The following is a 14,499-nucleotide window of genomic DNA, read 5'->3' as shown; positions in this document are numbered from 1 at the left end:
CACAGCTTTCCCCACTTGTCTGGAATTTCCAGTGAATGGCCATAGTAGGGAAAGAAACCTTAATACACACAAATAAATAAGAATAAATCACAAACCTGATGCTTTCCATGCTCCTTACCATGGCAGTCTAGGACAAACCCAATACTTCTGACCAGTATGGCAAAGTATTAAAAAGCCTGGAACTGGTGTGTACCAAGTTTAGGAAGCAGGATGACCAAGACTTTTGTGTCTTCATAATAGGATTAATTCATTCCAACTGGAGTCCCAGGAAGATCAGTATTACTACCAGCCACAAAGCCTTTCAAATCCAGTGACAAATAAGGTTTACCAAGGCATTCTGTCCTTTGCTAAGTTAAAAAAAAAATAGTAATAATAAAAAATCATCTTGCTGAGCAGGAATACTCATGTACAGGAAGCATTGGCTTCTTTCTGCTGGGACTTTGCTCCTGTGCAGAAAGCTTAAAGAGAAGCACCCACTAATGAGTAGTGATGTATTACATCCAGTAAAAAAAAATAAACAAAACCTTTCAACTTTTATCTTTCTGAATTTGCTCCTATCTTAATTTTTGGCTTCGAACTTCTCACAGACATACAAAATAAGTAACAGTTACACTGAAATTTGGAACAGCTCGTGCAGAGATAAAGGATAGTGCTAGTGGTGAATCCACTTTCCCATGCAAGTAAATGCTTCAAAAATATATATCCTGGAAGAAAGTGTCAGCATAAGAATTATTTCATGCTGCTATTAAACAGAAAAAAGTGCTTCATTAATTATTTTTTTAAATTTTATTTCTGAAAGATAGAAGCCTAAAAAAGGGCCAGGAGTAGAAACCTTTGTAATGATTCCCAAGTACCTCTCCAGCTCCCACTCTTACACCTCCTGGCAGCCCTCAGCACAGCTGGGAAGTCCCAGCCCAAAGACACCAGAGTTAAGCAGTGCTGGGGGTGCTGAGAAATGTGCAGCAGCTGAACACAGCCAGTAGAGAATGCACTCATTAGGAAATAAATTATGTGCAATGAAAATCATCACCTCAAACACAGCATCTTCCCTTACCCCAGGGGATGCCACCTACCAGCAGACTCCCAGGATTTGTCTAGCAGCAGAGCTGCAGGTTTCCCAACACACACAGCTTCCTACACCAGCCAGGTTCTCTTTATTTCTATTAGTAAATAGCATCTGAGGGCAACCAGGAGGATGGAATGGCCCAGGCAGCTTCCACAGCCAGGGCATTTTTGTGTGTGTAAAGGCAGACACTCAGAACACAGCAAAAACTCCACACAGCCTTCTTAGAGTTTCCAGCTATGATATGAGACCCAAGTTCCACCAAAGAAAGACTTAATAGGTCAGGAGTTGGTTGGGTTGTTGGGGGTTATTTTTTTTTTTTTTAAAATAAAAAAAGTTCTTAGCAAATGTGTAAGGAGGAAAAAAAAAAAAAACCAAACCACTCAAAAAACCCCAACAGCAATTTTGGGAAGTGAAAATGGGACCTGATATAGAAAGCACTCAAAGGGGGTGAGATGTCAGTTTTGAGAGGCTTGGCACAAATCTGCTGCTTTTTGTGCAGGTGCTTACAGAAAACATTAACTCTGCTGAAGAATTTATAAACAAACCAAGACCTAACAAGACCAAGGTCCCCATGTTCTGTTTACTGATGGAAAAGGGTTATCTATTAAGCTTGCCCACAGCAGCAGCAGAGCTGAACACAAAACTCTTTAGCAGCTGAATGTCAATACCAGAAAAGACAATGAAGCTGCACCCAGTTAGCACAGCAGTGTTAAATCTCCTCTGCTCCTGCCTGGGGATTTGCCACACTCAAAAAAAAGTCTGAGGAAAGAATTAGAAAACACTGACACAGATAAAATCAGACCTACATAAGCACTGGCAAAGTACTTAGGGCTGAATGTTATTTTTTTCTCATTAAGAGCAGCACACTCTCCACTGTATGGACAAATATTACTTGTGTCATGAAATGGAAACCTATAGTCACATTATTATAGTTATTTAAAATGCATTATCTCAGTTGGGTGCCTTAGGGATGGTAAAGAAGACATTTAATTAGAAATAATTAAAGGGGATAAAAAAGAAAATTAAATAGATACTAATATGAGTGGATGTATTTAATGAATTAATTCAGATTAGATGTGCAAATCAGGTGGCTCACAAAGCACTGACAAAAGTGACCAGCAAAGAGTTCTGGCATCATGTTCATTCACCTTGCAGTCCAAAACTGGTGGAAGCCAGCAGCCAGCCTGCAGCCTGGAATGCCAGAACAATCATTAGAACTTCCAAAGTAGCTTGAGAAAAAACAGTTTTTAAAGCACACTGCAGAAAAATCCCATCTCTCTCTCTGTATATATATATATGTATGTATATATATATGGATGTATATGGAGAGAGAATTCCCTAAAGAAATAGAAGTCCATTCATTTCACCCTGCAGTTTCTGGGAAAGCTGTTTTCAAAACAGGAAGGCTGGAGTGTGGGATACTAAAAATGCTGAACACAGAGATTTTCCTGGGCCAGTCCTGCTGCCCCAGCTCCCACTGGGCTTCCAGAGCAGGGAAACACAGAGTGGACCTCTGCTCTCCTGCCACCTCCAGCTCTTCCTTGCTCCTGACCTCAGCATGATCTGCTCCCTGCTCCCAATAGCTAAATGCATTTATTTCCTCTGCCCACACCATGCACATCACCTCAGTCCCTGGGCTGTCACCCCACTCCTGCCCTTGTGCTCTCAGGCAGTGCCTTACCCAGCACCCCACTGCCCAGAACTGCTTCAGCTCCCCTTGCAGCACCAAGGGCTTGGGATTAGTTTCCATCTGCCACAACTCACTGCAGTATTTATAGTGTAAAACTCTCAGGAGGTTATTTTTCCTTTCAAGGCCACTGTCATTACTCTTGTCTTAATGCATGCTACACCTCAGCTGGCAGCACCAGGGTCACAGACTGACATAACCACACCTCACATCAACAGTAATATTAGAAGGGTTGGACCAGATGATAATTAAGGTACCTCCCAACCTGATATTCTATTTAAATGTCTGTTTATTTCTCCTACTCCACGGACATTTTGACATAAGGTGTGCACTGTGCTAACAGGAACAGTAGTCATGGATCTGCAGGATGCCAGGAGGAGATTAAAAAAAAAAAGGAAGGAAAAAAATGTACAAGAGCTTCAGGAATTCCCAGCCCACTCTCCATCACATGGATGACACAATTAAAGAGCAGAGTAAATCACATGAATGGTGAAATCCCCAAATGAGTTTTACTTCTGTTTCCACCTCAGCCATTTCTGTATGCTGCAACTCTGGGGAGTTCCATGGAACGTTTCTCCAGCCAGCCTCTGTCCTGAGGGAAACATATGGGTGAATGCCACAGGAAATTTCTCCTTTTCTTTTGGCACACACACACCCTTGAACATGCTACAGAAATACAATCAGGATGCTTTTCACTCCTGCAGATGCCTCAGTGATCACTACACACACTGTCACCAGAAAGGAGCTTAATAGCCACGAGGGTCACATTTCATTTGGTGATGCCTGTACAGAAAAGTTCTGATTACCTAAGTAAGAACCACTCTTTGTTTGGAAAAAACCAACCAAATCCCATTTGCAGCCAAGCAGATTAACAGTACATAGCAAAATCTGCTTATTTTCCTGCTCTTGGAATTGTTCCAAACAGTTGGAAAAGTAAATTCATTGGTTTTATTGATAAACAGCCTGCATGTTACAGGTTATATTGAACAGGTATGCAAGCAAGACACTGGGCAACTACTCTCTTCTGCTACATGCTACTCTTCAACTGAACACAACTTAAGTTTTATTCAGTTACACTCCAAAACTCCAACTCTGGCAGGAATTACTCCAAATTTACACTGCTCCATCTCAGATCAGAATCTGTCTCCCAGAGTCTCTCTTTGGGCTTAAGAAGCAGCAGAATCTGGTTTGGTTTTACAAGAAACCATCACCAGCAGAGGAGGATGGATTTCTGTTGTTTTAAACATCACTGAGCACTATGTCCTTCCATGAGGAGCTCCATCCCTGCCCTTCCAGCTCCTCTCCCACAACTGGGCCCCAGTGGGGTTATTCCAGAGAAGGCTCCAGTAAAAAGACTCCTGAGCAACAGGCTGGAGCAGGTCTCACCTCAAAAAGCATCAGCATCAGCTGCCCCTCTGCTTGGGAAGCCCTTGGAGTGCAACCCAAGCACAGCAATCTGCCTCTTGCTCCTTTGACATCCCAATTCTAAGATCTGGCACCATTAAAATTATTTTTCTGATGCCCTCTTGCTGGAATTAAAACTCAGTGTTCCAGTAAGGGATATCAAACCACAGCAGGGAAAAATCACTTAGTTTAGCCTCCTGAATGTTTAAGTTGTCACTACTAAGTAATATGCTTTAAAAAAAAAAATCAGTAAAAAAGAGAAATAAGAAAACTAAACACTAATAACAAACTACTTCTACTTCACTGGAAAGGAAAATCATTTACTGCAGCTTCTTATTTAGCAGCAATTCCATTTTCTCAGGTATTTTTCTTTGGCCCTACCTTTGGTATAGCTACAAGAAAAACCAAAAGCATCTTTAAAAACAGTGGAGGAGAAACTCCCAGCATAGCCAACCATCCTAAGAGAGGCTGGAAGGCCTGTAGGACAAATCCTCTGAAAAACCTGGGAACCCAGAAGAGGAGTTTGGGATAGCCCATCTCCTGTACAGTAACAGCCAGGTCACCCAAGGGCATTACATACAGCAGAGATTCCTCACAGCCCCTACTTCTCTCCATCACTTTTGTGGGTTTTACAAAATAAATAAACCAGCCTCAGCTCCTAGGTCTCCTGCTTTTCTCTGAGCCTGCAAGCACCATCTCCCTGTGCCTGTGAGCCATGCAGAGGCAGAGCAGCAGTGCAGCTGCAGAAGCACCAGGGAGGATAAAGCTGTGTCAGCTTTTCTGGTATGAACACTTTTTCATGACCTTAGAGCTCTGTTACAAACCTGACTTGGGTCCAAACCTTCCCCCCAGACAACCAGGCTTCCTACCTCTCAACAAGCAGCCTTAATTTCTGAATATATAAACATTTCCAGAGAGGTTGGTATGATACAGTTGGGGTTTTTTAACTAATTTTTGACATGTGAATTAAATAGCATGGCAATGAAATGAGGAAATAGTATTTTCTAACCCTTTCTGAAACTTGAGTAAAAGAGAGCGAGTGTGGTAACAGCTTTGAAAACAACTATTCTTCTAGTTTTGGGGAAGCAGTAGTATAGTGTTAGTGTCTGAACTTCCTTAGGCATCCAAGAGTGCATCTGCTACACTGCAGGGAACGTGCTCAGCAGCTTTGGGAAAGGCAGCCCAGAAAAGCTCTGTTGGACACATCCAAGCCTGCCTTCCCCAGCAGCTTGCTCAGAGCAAGGAGGTGAAAGAGAGGAGAGAGACACACACAAAACCAGGGAGCTGACTGACTCAGGGTGTGACTGAAAAGGTTTTCCAGGCTGTACTATGAGGAGAAGCCCAGACTGCTGAGAAGGTCCTTTGCTAACTGCAGCATGACAAGTCAAGGGAATAGTGACTACTGATGAAAGTGATGGAAAGAACAGGAACAAATCAATGCTCCTACACTGGGACGTGCTGTTGAAACCACCAGAAGTCCCAAAACATGTAAGTAAGATTAAGCAAGGTCTGAACTGGCCTGTGCCACATGGAACTGGAAGTCAACTGAATTCCTGCATCCTTGGCTTACCTTCTCCTCACTGCTCTGGTCCTGCACTCCCCAGCCTGCAGCACCTCCCTGAAACTGAGGGCCATGCTCCAGAGGGAGGGTTGGTATCTGCTCCAGAGGGAGGGTTGGTATCTGCTCCAGAGGGAGGGTTGGTATCTGCTTTTGAAACCTCTCTCTAATAACCCACTGTGTGACTGCTTATTTGGCAAGCAAATCCAAACCCAAGGGCTGCTACCACTGAAAGCAGCTGTCACATGGAAATCAGATTATCACCTGGGAGTTGATTTTAACACTCAGATTCTCACCACAACTTGAGCTGCCTCATCCAGCAGGACAGCAATGCAGTAAGAGATTACTGACTTGACATGCCAGCATCAGACAGGTCAAGTGAGACTATGTGGTTGAATTGCATTTCAGCAGTTCCTGGGAAAGGGTCAGGTGTGAAAAGACAGAGCCCCCTCACTGTTAGATCAAAAGATGCTCAGCGTCCAGCAAAGGGCACTCAGAACCTGGCAGTGTTTGTGCCATTGGCAAAATTCCTGCATAAATTCATCCTACCTCCTTCTTCCCCACTTTCTGTCCTGGTAGAGCAATGCATGGATGTCCTCTTGTGCTGTTTGTACCCACGTAGCTTCCAATCCTCATTTTACCTGACCTGGTATTAAACTGCTCTCACCATCAACCCAGATCACCAATCTTTTTCTCAAGAAGAAAGCAGGATGGGCTACACCTCTGTTTTTCAGGCTTCCAGGTCATTTTAAACAACAAAATGCTCAACAGAAGTGACTTGTGATGGTCCCATCACCTGTGTAACCACACAGACACCTGGGGCTTCCCAAAAGCTGCCCACTGGCTGTGTTCTGGCAGTGTGCTGTGTTTGTGACAGCTGAGAGCTGAGCACCAGAGCCAGCAGCCCAGCCCATCACTAAATGTCTCCCTGAGCACACCTGGTGCTGTCTCCCTTCCTGAGATGCACAAACCTCATCCTTCCAGATACACCTTATAAAACACCACCAATTAAGCACAGATCTGTCTCTGAGGGGTGGCTGAGGAGACCCAGCAAATTCTAAGGGCAACGTGAAGCAGGAACTGGGCTCCCTAAGAGGTCAAACCACGCTGAGGTTCTGCAGGCAGGACGAGAGCACCTCGCCCTGCAGACATCCCCTCCCCAGCTGCGCTCCCAAGGCGGGGAACCGGACGGTACCTTCGTGGGTAGGCTCCGGGTCGGGTGTCAGGGAGATGTCATCCAGCTCCCGCAGGCAGAGCCACTCTCCATCCATGGACACTCGGAATTTGCAAAGGTAGATGGTCTCCATGGCAGCCTGAGTGATCTTGTCTGTGGTGGGGGTTGGCATGTCGCTTTGAGGCGTCAGAGCAGACATGATGACTCAGCTGGTACAACAACAGCGTGGAGGGGGGGAAATAAGGACTAAAAAGAAAAGCTTTCCAGAGAGGAAAATAAGAAATACGTCGCTGTTAAAGGGATGATGTGCTCAGGAGCTCACAGGCTGCTCCGGCCCTTTCCTGTATAAAGCAAGGTAAAAAGGCTGCTCCTTCTTGCTTGTCTCTGCTTCCCTCCTTCCCAACAAGGGTTGTTGTCTTCAGCTGTGCTGGAGGTTACCGATCCTGAGCCACCACAGAAAACCTGGCTTCTGCATCAAAGGCAGGAGGTAAGGAAAAAAACCAACCCAAAAAGGTAAAAAAAAAAAATTAATTTAAAAAAAAAAAGAAAGAAAAAAGCAGAAGGAAAAAGAATGGCTTCCTCTGATGATTATCCAATCCAAAACAAAGGAGGACTGCAGAGCCAGATCTCCAGGTTGCTGAAATGACACTGCTGGTCCCTTTCTTCCCAGCCCAGGCAGGGCCGGCGGTGCTGCCGGGATTGGCCGTGCGCAGTGAGCAGGGTGGTGACCAAAATGGCTGACTAATGAACTGAACTGAAAATTCAGCCTCATGTGATCAGCTGCTCCCAGCGTCGGGCGAGCAAATTCCCAGGATGCTTCCCAGAGGCTGCTGATGCAGGGAGGGGCAATTAAGGTCCCCTCATCCCCAGCATCCCAGCGGTTGGTGAGCGAGCATCACGCATCACGCACGCTTCTCATCCCTCTTCCCCCTCCTGCAAAGCAACGCTGCCTGGCAGCACAAGGAGTACAAAGACACATCTGTATTCCTTTCACACGCCTGGATGTCACTACATGAATTAAAGAAGCACCTTTGTTCCCACAAAGGCTGTGCGACTTGCAGTTTGTGTTTTATTCCTTGTTTGTCCTTGCGCGTTATTTCTGGTCTCAAGGGTACCTCTGTGCTAAGACCTCCCACGTAGGAAGAAAAAAATAAATGTTAGGATGGATTTATCCTCTCAGGGAAACAGCGAGGGGGAAAAAAGGATCTGTCTCTAAGCACTTCAGTGAGGAGGACTGAGCTGGTTTGGGAGGGCACGTGAACAGGGAAGAACAATGAGGAGCAGGACCACAAACACATATTTCTGACTGAACCTTATGCAGTAAAAACCTCATCTGAAAATTGGTACTGCTTGGGTGATGCTGAAAAAGAATTACTACCTCTCAGGAGGCAGAGAAACAGGCTTTCAAGCTCTCAAGAATGACAGCACTCTGTTGCCCTGTCCCTTCCCAGCTGGCTGAATCTCCCCCATGTCCCCAACCCATGCAGCCCCACCTCCTGGGGACAAGAGGTCCCAGGTCCACAGACACCCTTCCTATTCCCAAGGTCACCCTCTAAGCAGGCAGTGGGACAGGATATCTTCACCCACTTCAAATAAGATCCAAGGCAACAAATTACCTTATCTTACTTTATTCCTGTGTGGGTTATTTGCTGAGAGCAGAAGCATAGCATCTTTCTGAAAGGGATGCCCAGTCCCCCCCACCTAAACCTGGGAGAAGTGTTCACCAAAAAAGTGTATACATAGGAACACACAAATCATTAGCCCGTGGGACCTTAATTATTCCCTGTACATTTTCTCCCCCTAAAGACTCAAAAGGCTGTGATGTTTCTCAGGATGTGAAACACACGTGCTGATCACCTGCTACAGAATTACATGGAAGGCTGCAGCTTTTGGAAACAAGCTCTCCTTATGGAAAGAGCTCACTGAAGTGGAAAAAAGTGTTCTGAGCTGTTATTTCCAACAGGCAAGAGGAAGCAGTTGCTCTCAGTGAACACTTCCTGCTTGGTCCATATCATTTTGACTCAGCAACTCTTTCCCCCCCTGGCCTCCAACAAACAAAGAGCCATGCAGCAGATTATTACAGCTCTGCAAAGGAGAATTATTTCACAAATGACAACAGCTGCTATTGTTCCTTCTCCCTCAGAAAGAACAAGGTTTGTAAGCTGTGCTGACAGCATTTGAACTCCTACGATATGGACACATCCTTCCCTCTGTGACAACCTCCAGCTTTGGCATTCATTGACCCACTCTTAAAACCAGTGAAGGTTGCCATGAGCAGCTCCAGGAGAACAGCTGCTCACTCTTGCTACTCTTTTTGAAAGCTCCAAATAGCAAATAATCAACAAAGTACTACAAGCTATTGTACAACCTATCCTCCAACATACCTAATTATCAGTTTAATTTTTGGTTTGTTTTGAAACAATGAGAAACACAAGCAGCCTGAGGTGTAACCCTGCAGCTCCCATTTTGCAACATGGGTCTCCAACACTGCCAAGCAACCCATAGACCAGGAGCAGAGTGGAAGTCTGTAAAAAAATTAAGTAACTGTTCAACTGCTTTTCTTTTATGCCAGTTTGCTGCTGCTTAGCATTAATAAATAAAATAACCCAGTCAGCCCCTTCCAGCTCAGTTGTATTTTCAAGCTTATTTATGCAATATTCCTGCTGCAAATACTCTATAGGGCTATTTAAGTACTCAAAAAATGTCAGCTTTGATTAATTTCAGTTTGTTAGTATGTTTTGCTCAAAACAAAGCTTTGGACACAAAACACCACCTAAGAGACTTTGAACAATTGCCACCTTGAAAGAAACTGAGCTACTCGACCTCTGTAAAACTGCACCTTTCACTCCTCTAAGGAACAAAAACCATAGGAAGGATCCATATGCCTGAAACTCTGATGAGCTGTAATTACCTTTTTTTAATTACAATTACAGAACATATTTTTCAAGCCGATTTGGTTTGGTTTGGTTTTTTTGCAAAGTTCTGATCTGGGTACTTGAAGACCTAAGAACTCTTCTACTGCCCAGAGGAGATGGTGAAATCTCCAGGCTGCAGTACATGGCTGAAGTTATACCTGCAGTATAAAAGCAGAGAAACTGACCTGCCCAGTGCAGCTTTCAGGATAAACTAAGGCAAGAGGCAAAAACATAAGCAGGTAATATCCCTATGTCAGCTAGAATACTGTGGGAAAATAAAGACTCTATTCAGAAAAAAAAACCAACAAAAAAACCCAACAAACTCAAAGAGCCCCAGACAGGAACTAACCCATCACTTACTGACCCACAAGCTTTTTATCACCACTTGGAAAACCACCTTTCCCTGCCCCCATCCTACCTCTCAAAGGTATAAACCTACACAGCATCTTACAAAGAAACTAACAAAAGGTACCCAATATTTGTATTTTCAGAAAGCTCAAACTACCATGGCAACTCAGGGCCAAGTGGTAAAGCTCCACCAGGGTTCAAGGAGTAGTCAAAGGAGAAGAGAGAACCACGTGTAGGTATAAATGAAGAGGAGGTTCTTAATGAAGAAGCAGTTTCTCAATCTCAAACAAGTCAGACAGCCTCGACTGGTCTTACAAAACCCTGATATCAGCAGCATTTTGGCAAAACCAGATAGAGGCTTTGGCTTCATGACGAAACAAGGCAGTTTTTTGCAATAATGTTTTCAAGATTAAAGAATTATAAACTATGTTGGAAATTTAAGACTAAGCACCTGAAAGCAAAGCACTCCATCAGCCACAAGTACCTGAAAGCTCAGCTGTGCTGGAAACTGGTTTTTCTTTCAAAAGCTGAATATATTAAGAATACTCTATGCCACAAACCCCAAACAAACTTCTGGACTCCAGAGGCCACTTCAGCACCCCCAGCACAGTTTAGAGACTGCAAAGCAGCAAAATGGCCCAGTTGGCAGATGGGACTACTGCTCCAGGTGACTGTGCTGCTTCTGGCTAGTTCAAACCCCCAGAGACCACCACACCAGAAAACAAGCCACTCATCCTATACAGCTGGAGGCTGGAACAGCTTGGATGCACTGCTGAGCTCTAAAAGAGTTGCTTGGAGTGCTGAGACTGCAACTCCATGCAAGCAGGGTAAGAATGATGAAGAAATGCAGATGTCCATATCACAGCTTAAGACAAGCCTGAATCAGGAGCAGGTTCTGGCAAGTTTTCCTAAAGCCTGGAACCTGTTTGGGGCTGCTGTATCCAAGCAGGCAGCCTAACAGTCTGGTCCAGGGAGGCAGCTCCCACATTTCACAGAACCATAGATTGGAAGGGCCCTTAGAGCTCCTCTGCTCCAACCCCCCTGCACGCCCAGGGACACCTCTCAGGTTGCTCCAAGCCTCATCCAACCTGGGCTTGAACACCTCCAGGGATGGGGCAGCCACAGCTTCTCTGGGAATCTGTTCCAGAATCTCACCACCCTCATACTCAAGAATTTCCTAAAAGGTCTAAACCTTTTCTCCTTCAGTTTAACCCCATTTCCCCTTGTCCTATCTCTGGACACTCATACAAAGTCCTTCTCCAAGTTAAGGGACTTGGAGTGGGAGGGACTTCCAAGTGAAACAACTCTCATCTCCCTATTTTCTGCCCCTGCTCTCATCCCACAGATGAAAACCTGTAACCAACAAGCCCACAAACAACTTCTCTCTCATGCCTTCTCTGCAGCTTCAACTCTGCAGCAATATGCTGCCCAACCACCCCGAGGTCCTCTCAAGAGCTTGTGATGATCACAAAACAACCAACGAAGCTGCCACTCCACAAAGTCCATGGTCAAAGTCTTCCCACTGCCTCTCTCCAGGCCACCTCTTACTTGGAATGTAATCTCAAAAGATAAAATTAGTAACAAAGCCTCCAGGTTCCAAAGAGTCTGTGACCCTTCTGCCTGCCCAGCTAGGAAACATTACCTCAGGCAGCAGTGGCACTTTGGACCTGGCATGCTAAAAACATGAGTGGGCAAAAGAAAGTTTAAACAACAACAAAAAAAACCTCAATTACACAATTTCTTAATTCCTGTGATAAGTGACAAATTGTTTTCTGTTTACCTGCTGTGAAATACAGAGATATTTTAGGATTCAAATGAAGCAAAACCTCTAATCTAAAGAACAGTGTAAGGACTGCAGAATAATGGGGGTTAAAAAAAAAAAAAGACTACTTCAGATAAACCTCCAACGTATTTTGAAATATTGACTTTTTGGTATATTGCTACCTCAATACAGAGTTTTTATTTTATTATTTTTATTTTAATTACCACTGGTGGGAAGGACAGCCTCCAGGCACTGCATGGAGGAGCTCTGACCCAGCTTCACTTAAATCTCTGCTGTCACTAACAGCTACACAGAGATTAGCATTCACAGAGAGTAGAATATTGTTTCTATACAAGCAGAAGATGCAAAAATAGCCTTCTTCACACTCCTTGATTTATCTCAACTCTAAAAAAACCCTCCAGGACTGGAGAACTGAGGGAAGCAGACACGAGCAATCCCATCAGGTACTATCACAGAAACAGATGAAGAACAGCTGCTGCTGAGCTGTTGCATGGTGTGACAACCTGAAGTCATGACACTTGAGAAGAGCCTGTGAAACAGGGTCCAGAGACCACCTCTGGGTCTCCCCAGTAACTCCAACACCAGCAGGACAATCTTTAGAACCCAGAGCAGGATTGAGGCCACCACACCTCAGTGCTGCTGCATGGGGTCCCTGCCAGCTGGAGCAGACTCAAGAAGTGCCACCACTCGCAAGGCCTGACTCTACCTACAGCTGGTGAGGATGAAGTTCAGCAGCTAAACACACATCCTGGCTGTGAGCTACCCACTGCTTCCCTGGCAATCCAGAACAGGCACTGAGCAAGCAAAAACTCCACGGCAGAATCCACTGCTCCTCCTGCCCAGCGATGAATAAACAGAAGCCACTTTTTCAAGTCTAAGAACTGGAAAAAAACTGGAACACGACCAAAACCAAACAAACCTGGGATGATGGAAAAATTGATTCAAAGACACAGTTTGCTCAGAAAAAGCAGAGTCTAAGACACCATGCAAATAGATGATGATTGCTGTTCCCTTCATTTGCTGCTATCACTGCTCTCAGTTACCAAACTGGCTTTGACACCTGATACAGCACAGACATCTGATATCACCTCTGAGACTGGGAAGAACAAGGAACTTTAATACATGCCTCAAATGGCTTTTTCCACCAAGTTTGTATGAACAGCCACTGCAAGGTAAGGCTGACACGAGGCATAAAGCACTGCTCAAATGAGGAGTTTTTACACTAACTCCTTGTGAACAAACATGCTCACCTCAATGTCTCAGTCCCACCACATCTACCCAGAAGCCTTCTAACAGCCAAGTTTGAACAGTAAAAGCACGATGGCTGACATTCAGTACTTCTCTTAAAGGCTTTTTTTTTTTAGAAATAGCTCAGTCCCTTGCACACACATCACAGGACTACAGTGGGTAAAGATTTCAAAGTTAGGTGATTTCATCTGTTCTTGCCATTACAGGAATCAGCTTCTTACCTCACTGATTACAGCTCTGCTGAGTAATGGCTTAAAGTACATTAGCTGCAAAAGAAGGGGAGGGAGGAAGATCCCCACCCCAAAACAATCAGCTGATGAGTAAGTGAATGCTCACCTGGGACAGAGGCAGAAGGAGACAAAGCAAAGGCAAAAAGCTCACTTGGCCCAAGCCCAGAAAATGAAAGTACTGCCTATTTTCAAGATGAACAGACAGAAAAGGGAAGATCTCTTCTGTATGCACCCATGCTCACACAGTTTCTGTTCGCTTTTAGAGCAGATGCAACAACTACTTCACAGTACTCCAGCCTACCCAAATACACCACGAGAACACTGGGAACAATTTTATGCTGCAGAAAACTCTTTCATCACCCCACAGGAGAGCAAAGGCAGCAGTGCACCCTGACCAAGCACCCAAGACACCACCACGCCTGTGCCTTCAGCCCCTTCCCAACACCAACACCATGAGGACCCCCGTGTGGGTGTTTCCCACCCCATGACTGCATCCCAAGCCAAGAGCAGCGCTTTGATTGCACGGGGTGGCACAAACACGTCCCAGAAGAAAGGCTCCGGAAAGCTGTGTCTGGGGGTTCTGCCGGGTCTGGGGGTTCTGCCGGGTCTGGGGGTTCTGCCGGGTCTGGGGGTTCTGCCGGGTCTGGGGGTTCTGCCGGGTCTGGGGGTTCTGCCGGGTCTGGGGGCCAGCCCAGCTCACAAACACCTATAAACACCACCTCCTCCCAGGGCACTCCCTTTCCCCTCTCAGCTCAGCTCACACACACGCTGCGGTTTCCCTGTGCCAGGCCCGGCACGGCAGATCTCTGCCTGCTCAGGGGGTGCTCCAGGGAGGATCCCCCCGCGTCCCGGAGCCCGGGGATGCAGCGGCAAACGCTGCCCACCCGTCCCTACCCCGCAGCCCCTCACCCGCATCCCGCCTGCAGAGCCCCGAGACCCCAGCGGGGCCCCCGGAGCTTCCCTCGGCCCGGACGCGGCTCCTCCCGGTGCGGGTCCACACGGCCCCGCCACACCGGAGGGCCCCGCCACACCGGAGGGCCCCGAGCCACCGCCCCCCGCTCCCCACCCCGCCTCGGGGGAGGCTCC

At 45.9% G+C, this 14,499-nt stretch overlaps 1 protein-coding gene across 8 annotated transcripts in view; it reads right to left on the bottom strand.

The window, feature by feature from the left end:
• Nucleotides 1–14,499, bottom strand: part of RUFY3 (RUN and FYVE domain containing 3) — a 46,462-nt gene that overhangs the window by 29,846 nt on the left and 2,117 nt on the right. The window contains exons 1-2 of one of the 8 annotated variants that reach the window (XM_071744159.1): nt 14,323–14,378; nt 6,911–7,358 (exon numbers count right to left, since the gene is read on the bottom strand). The exons of 4 other annotated variants lie outside the window; for them this stretch is intronic. In XM_071744159.1, coding sequence (XP_071600260.1) covers nt 6,911–7,088 — 178 coding nt within the window. In that variant the 5' untranslated portion in view covers nt 7,089–7,358; nt 14,323–14,378. Of the gene's footprint in view, nt 1–118; nt 514–6,910; nt 7,359–14,322; nt 14,415–14,499 lie in introns of those variants that run through there. 3 more of the 8 variants (XM_071744153.1, XM_071744160.1, XM_071744156.1) reach the window with 3 other exon arrangements.

Source organism: Heliangelus exortis, chromosome 4, assembly GCF_036169615.1.
Source record: "Heliangelus exortis chromosome 4, bHelExo1.hap1, whole genome shotgun sequence".
NCBI lineage: Eukaryota > Metazoa > Chordata > Aves > Apodiformes > Trochilidae > Heliangelus > Heliangelus exortis.
This window is presented reverse-complemented; position numbering and strand designations above follow the sequence as displayed.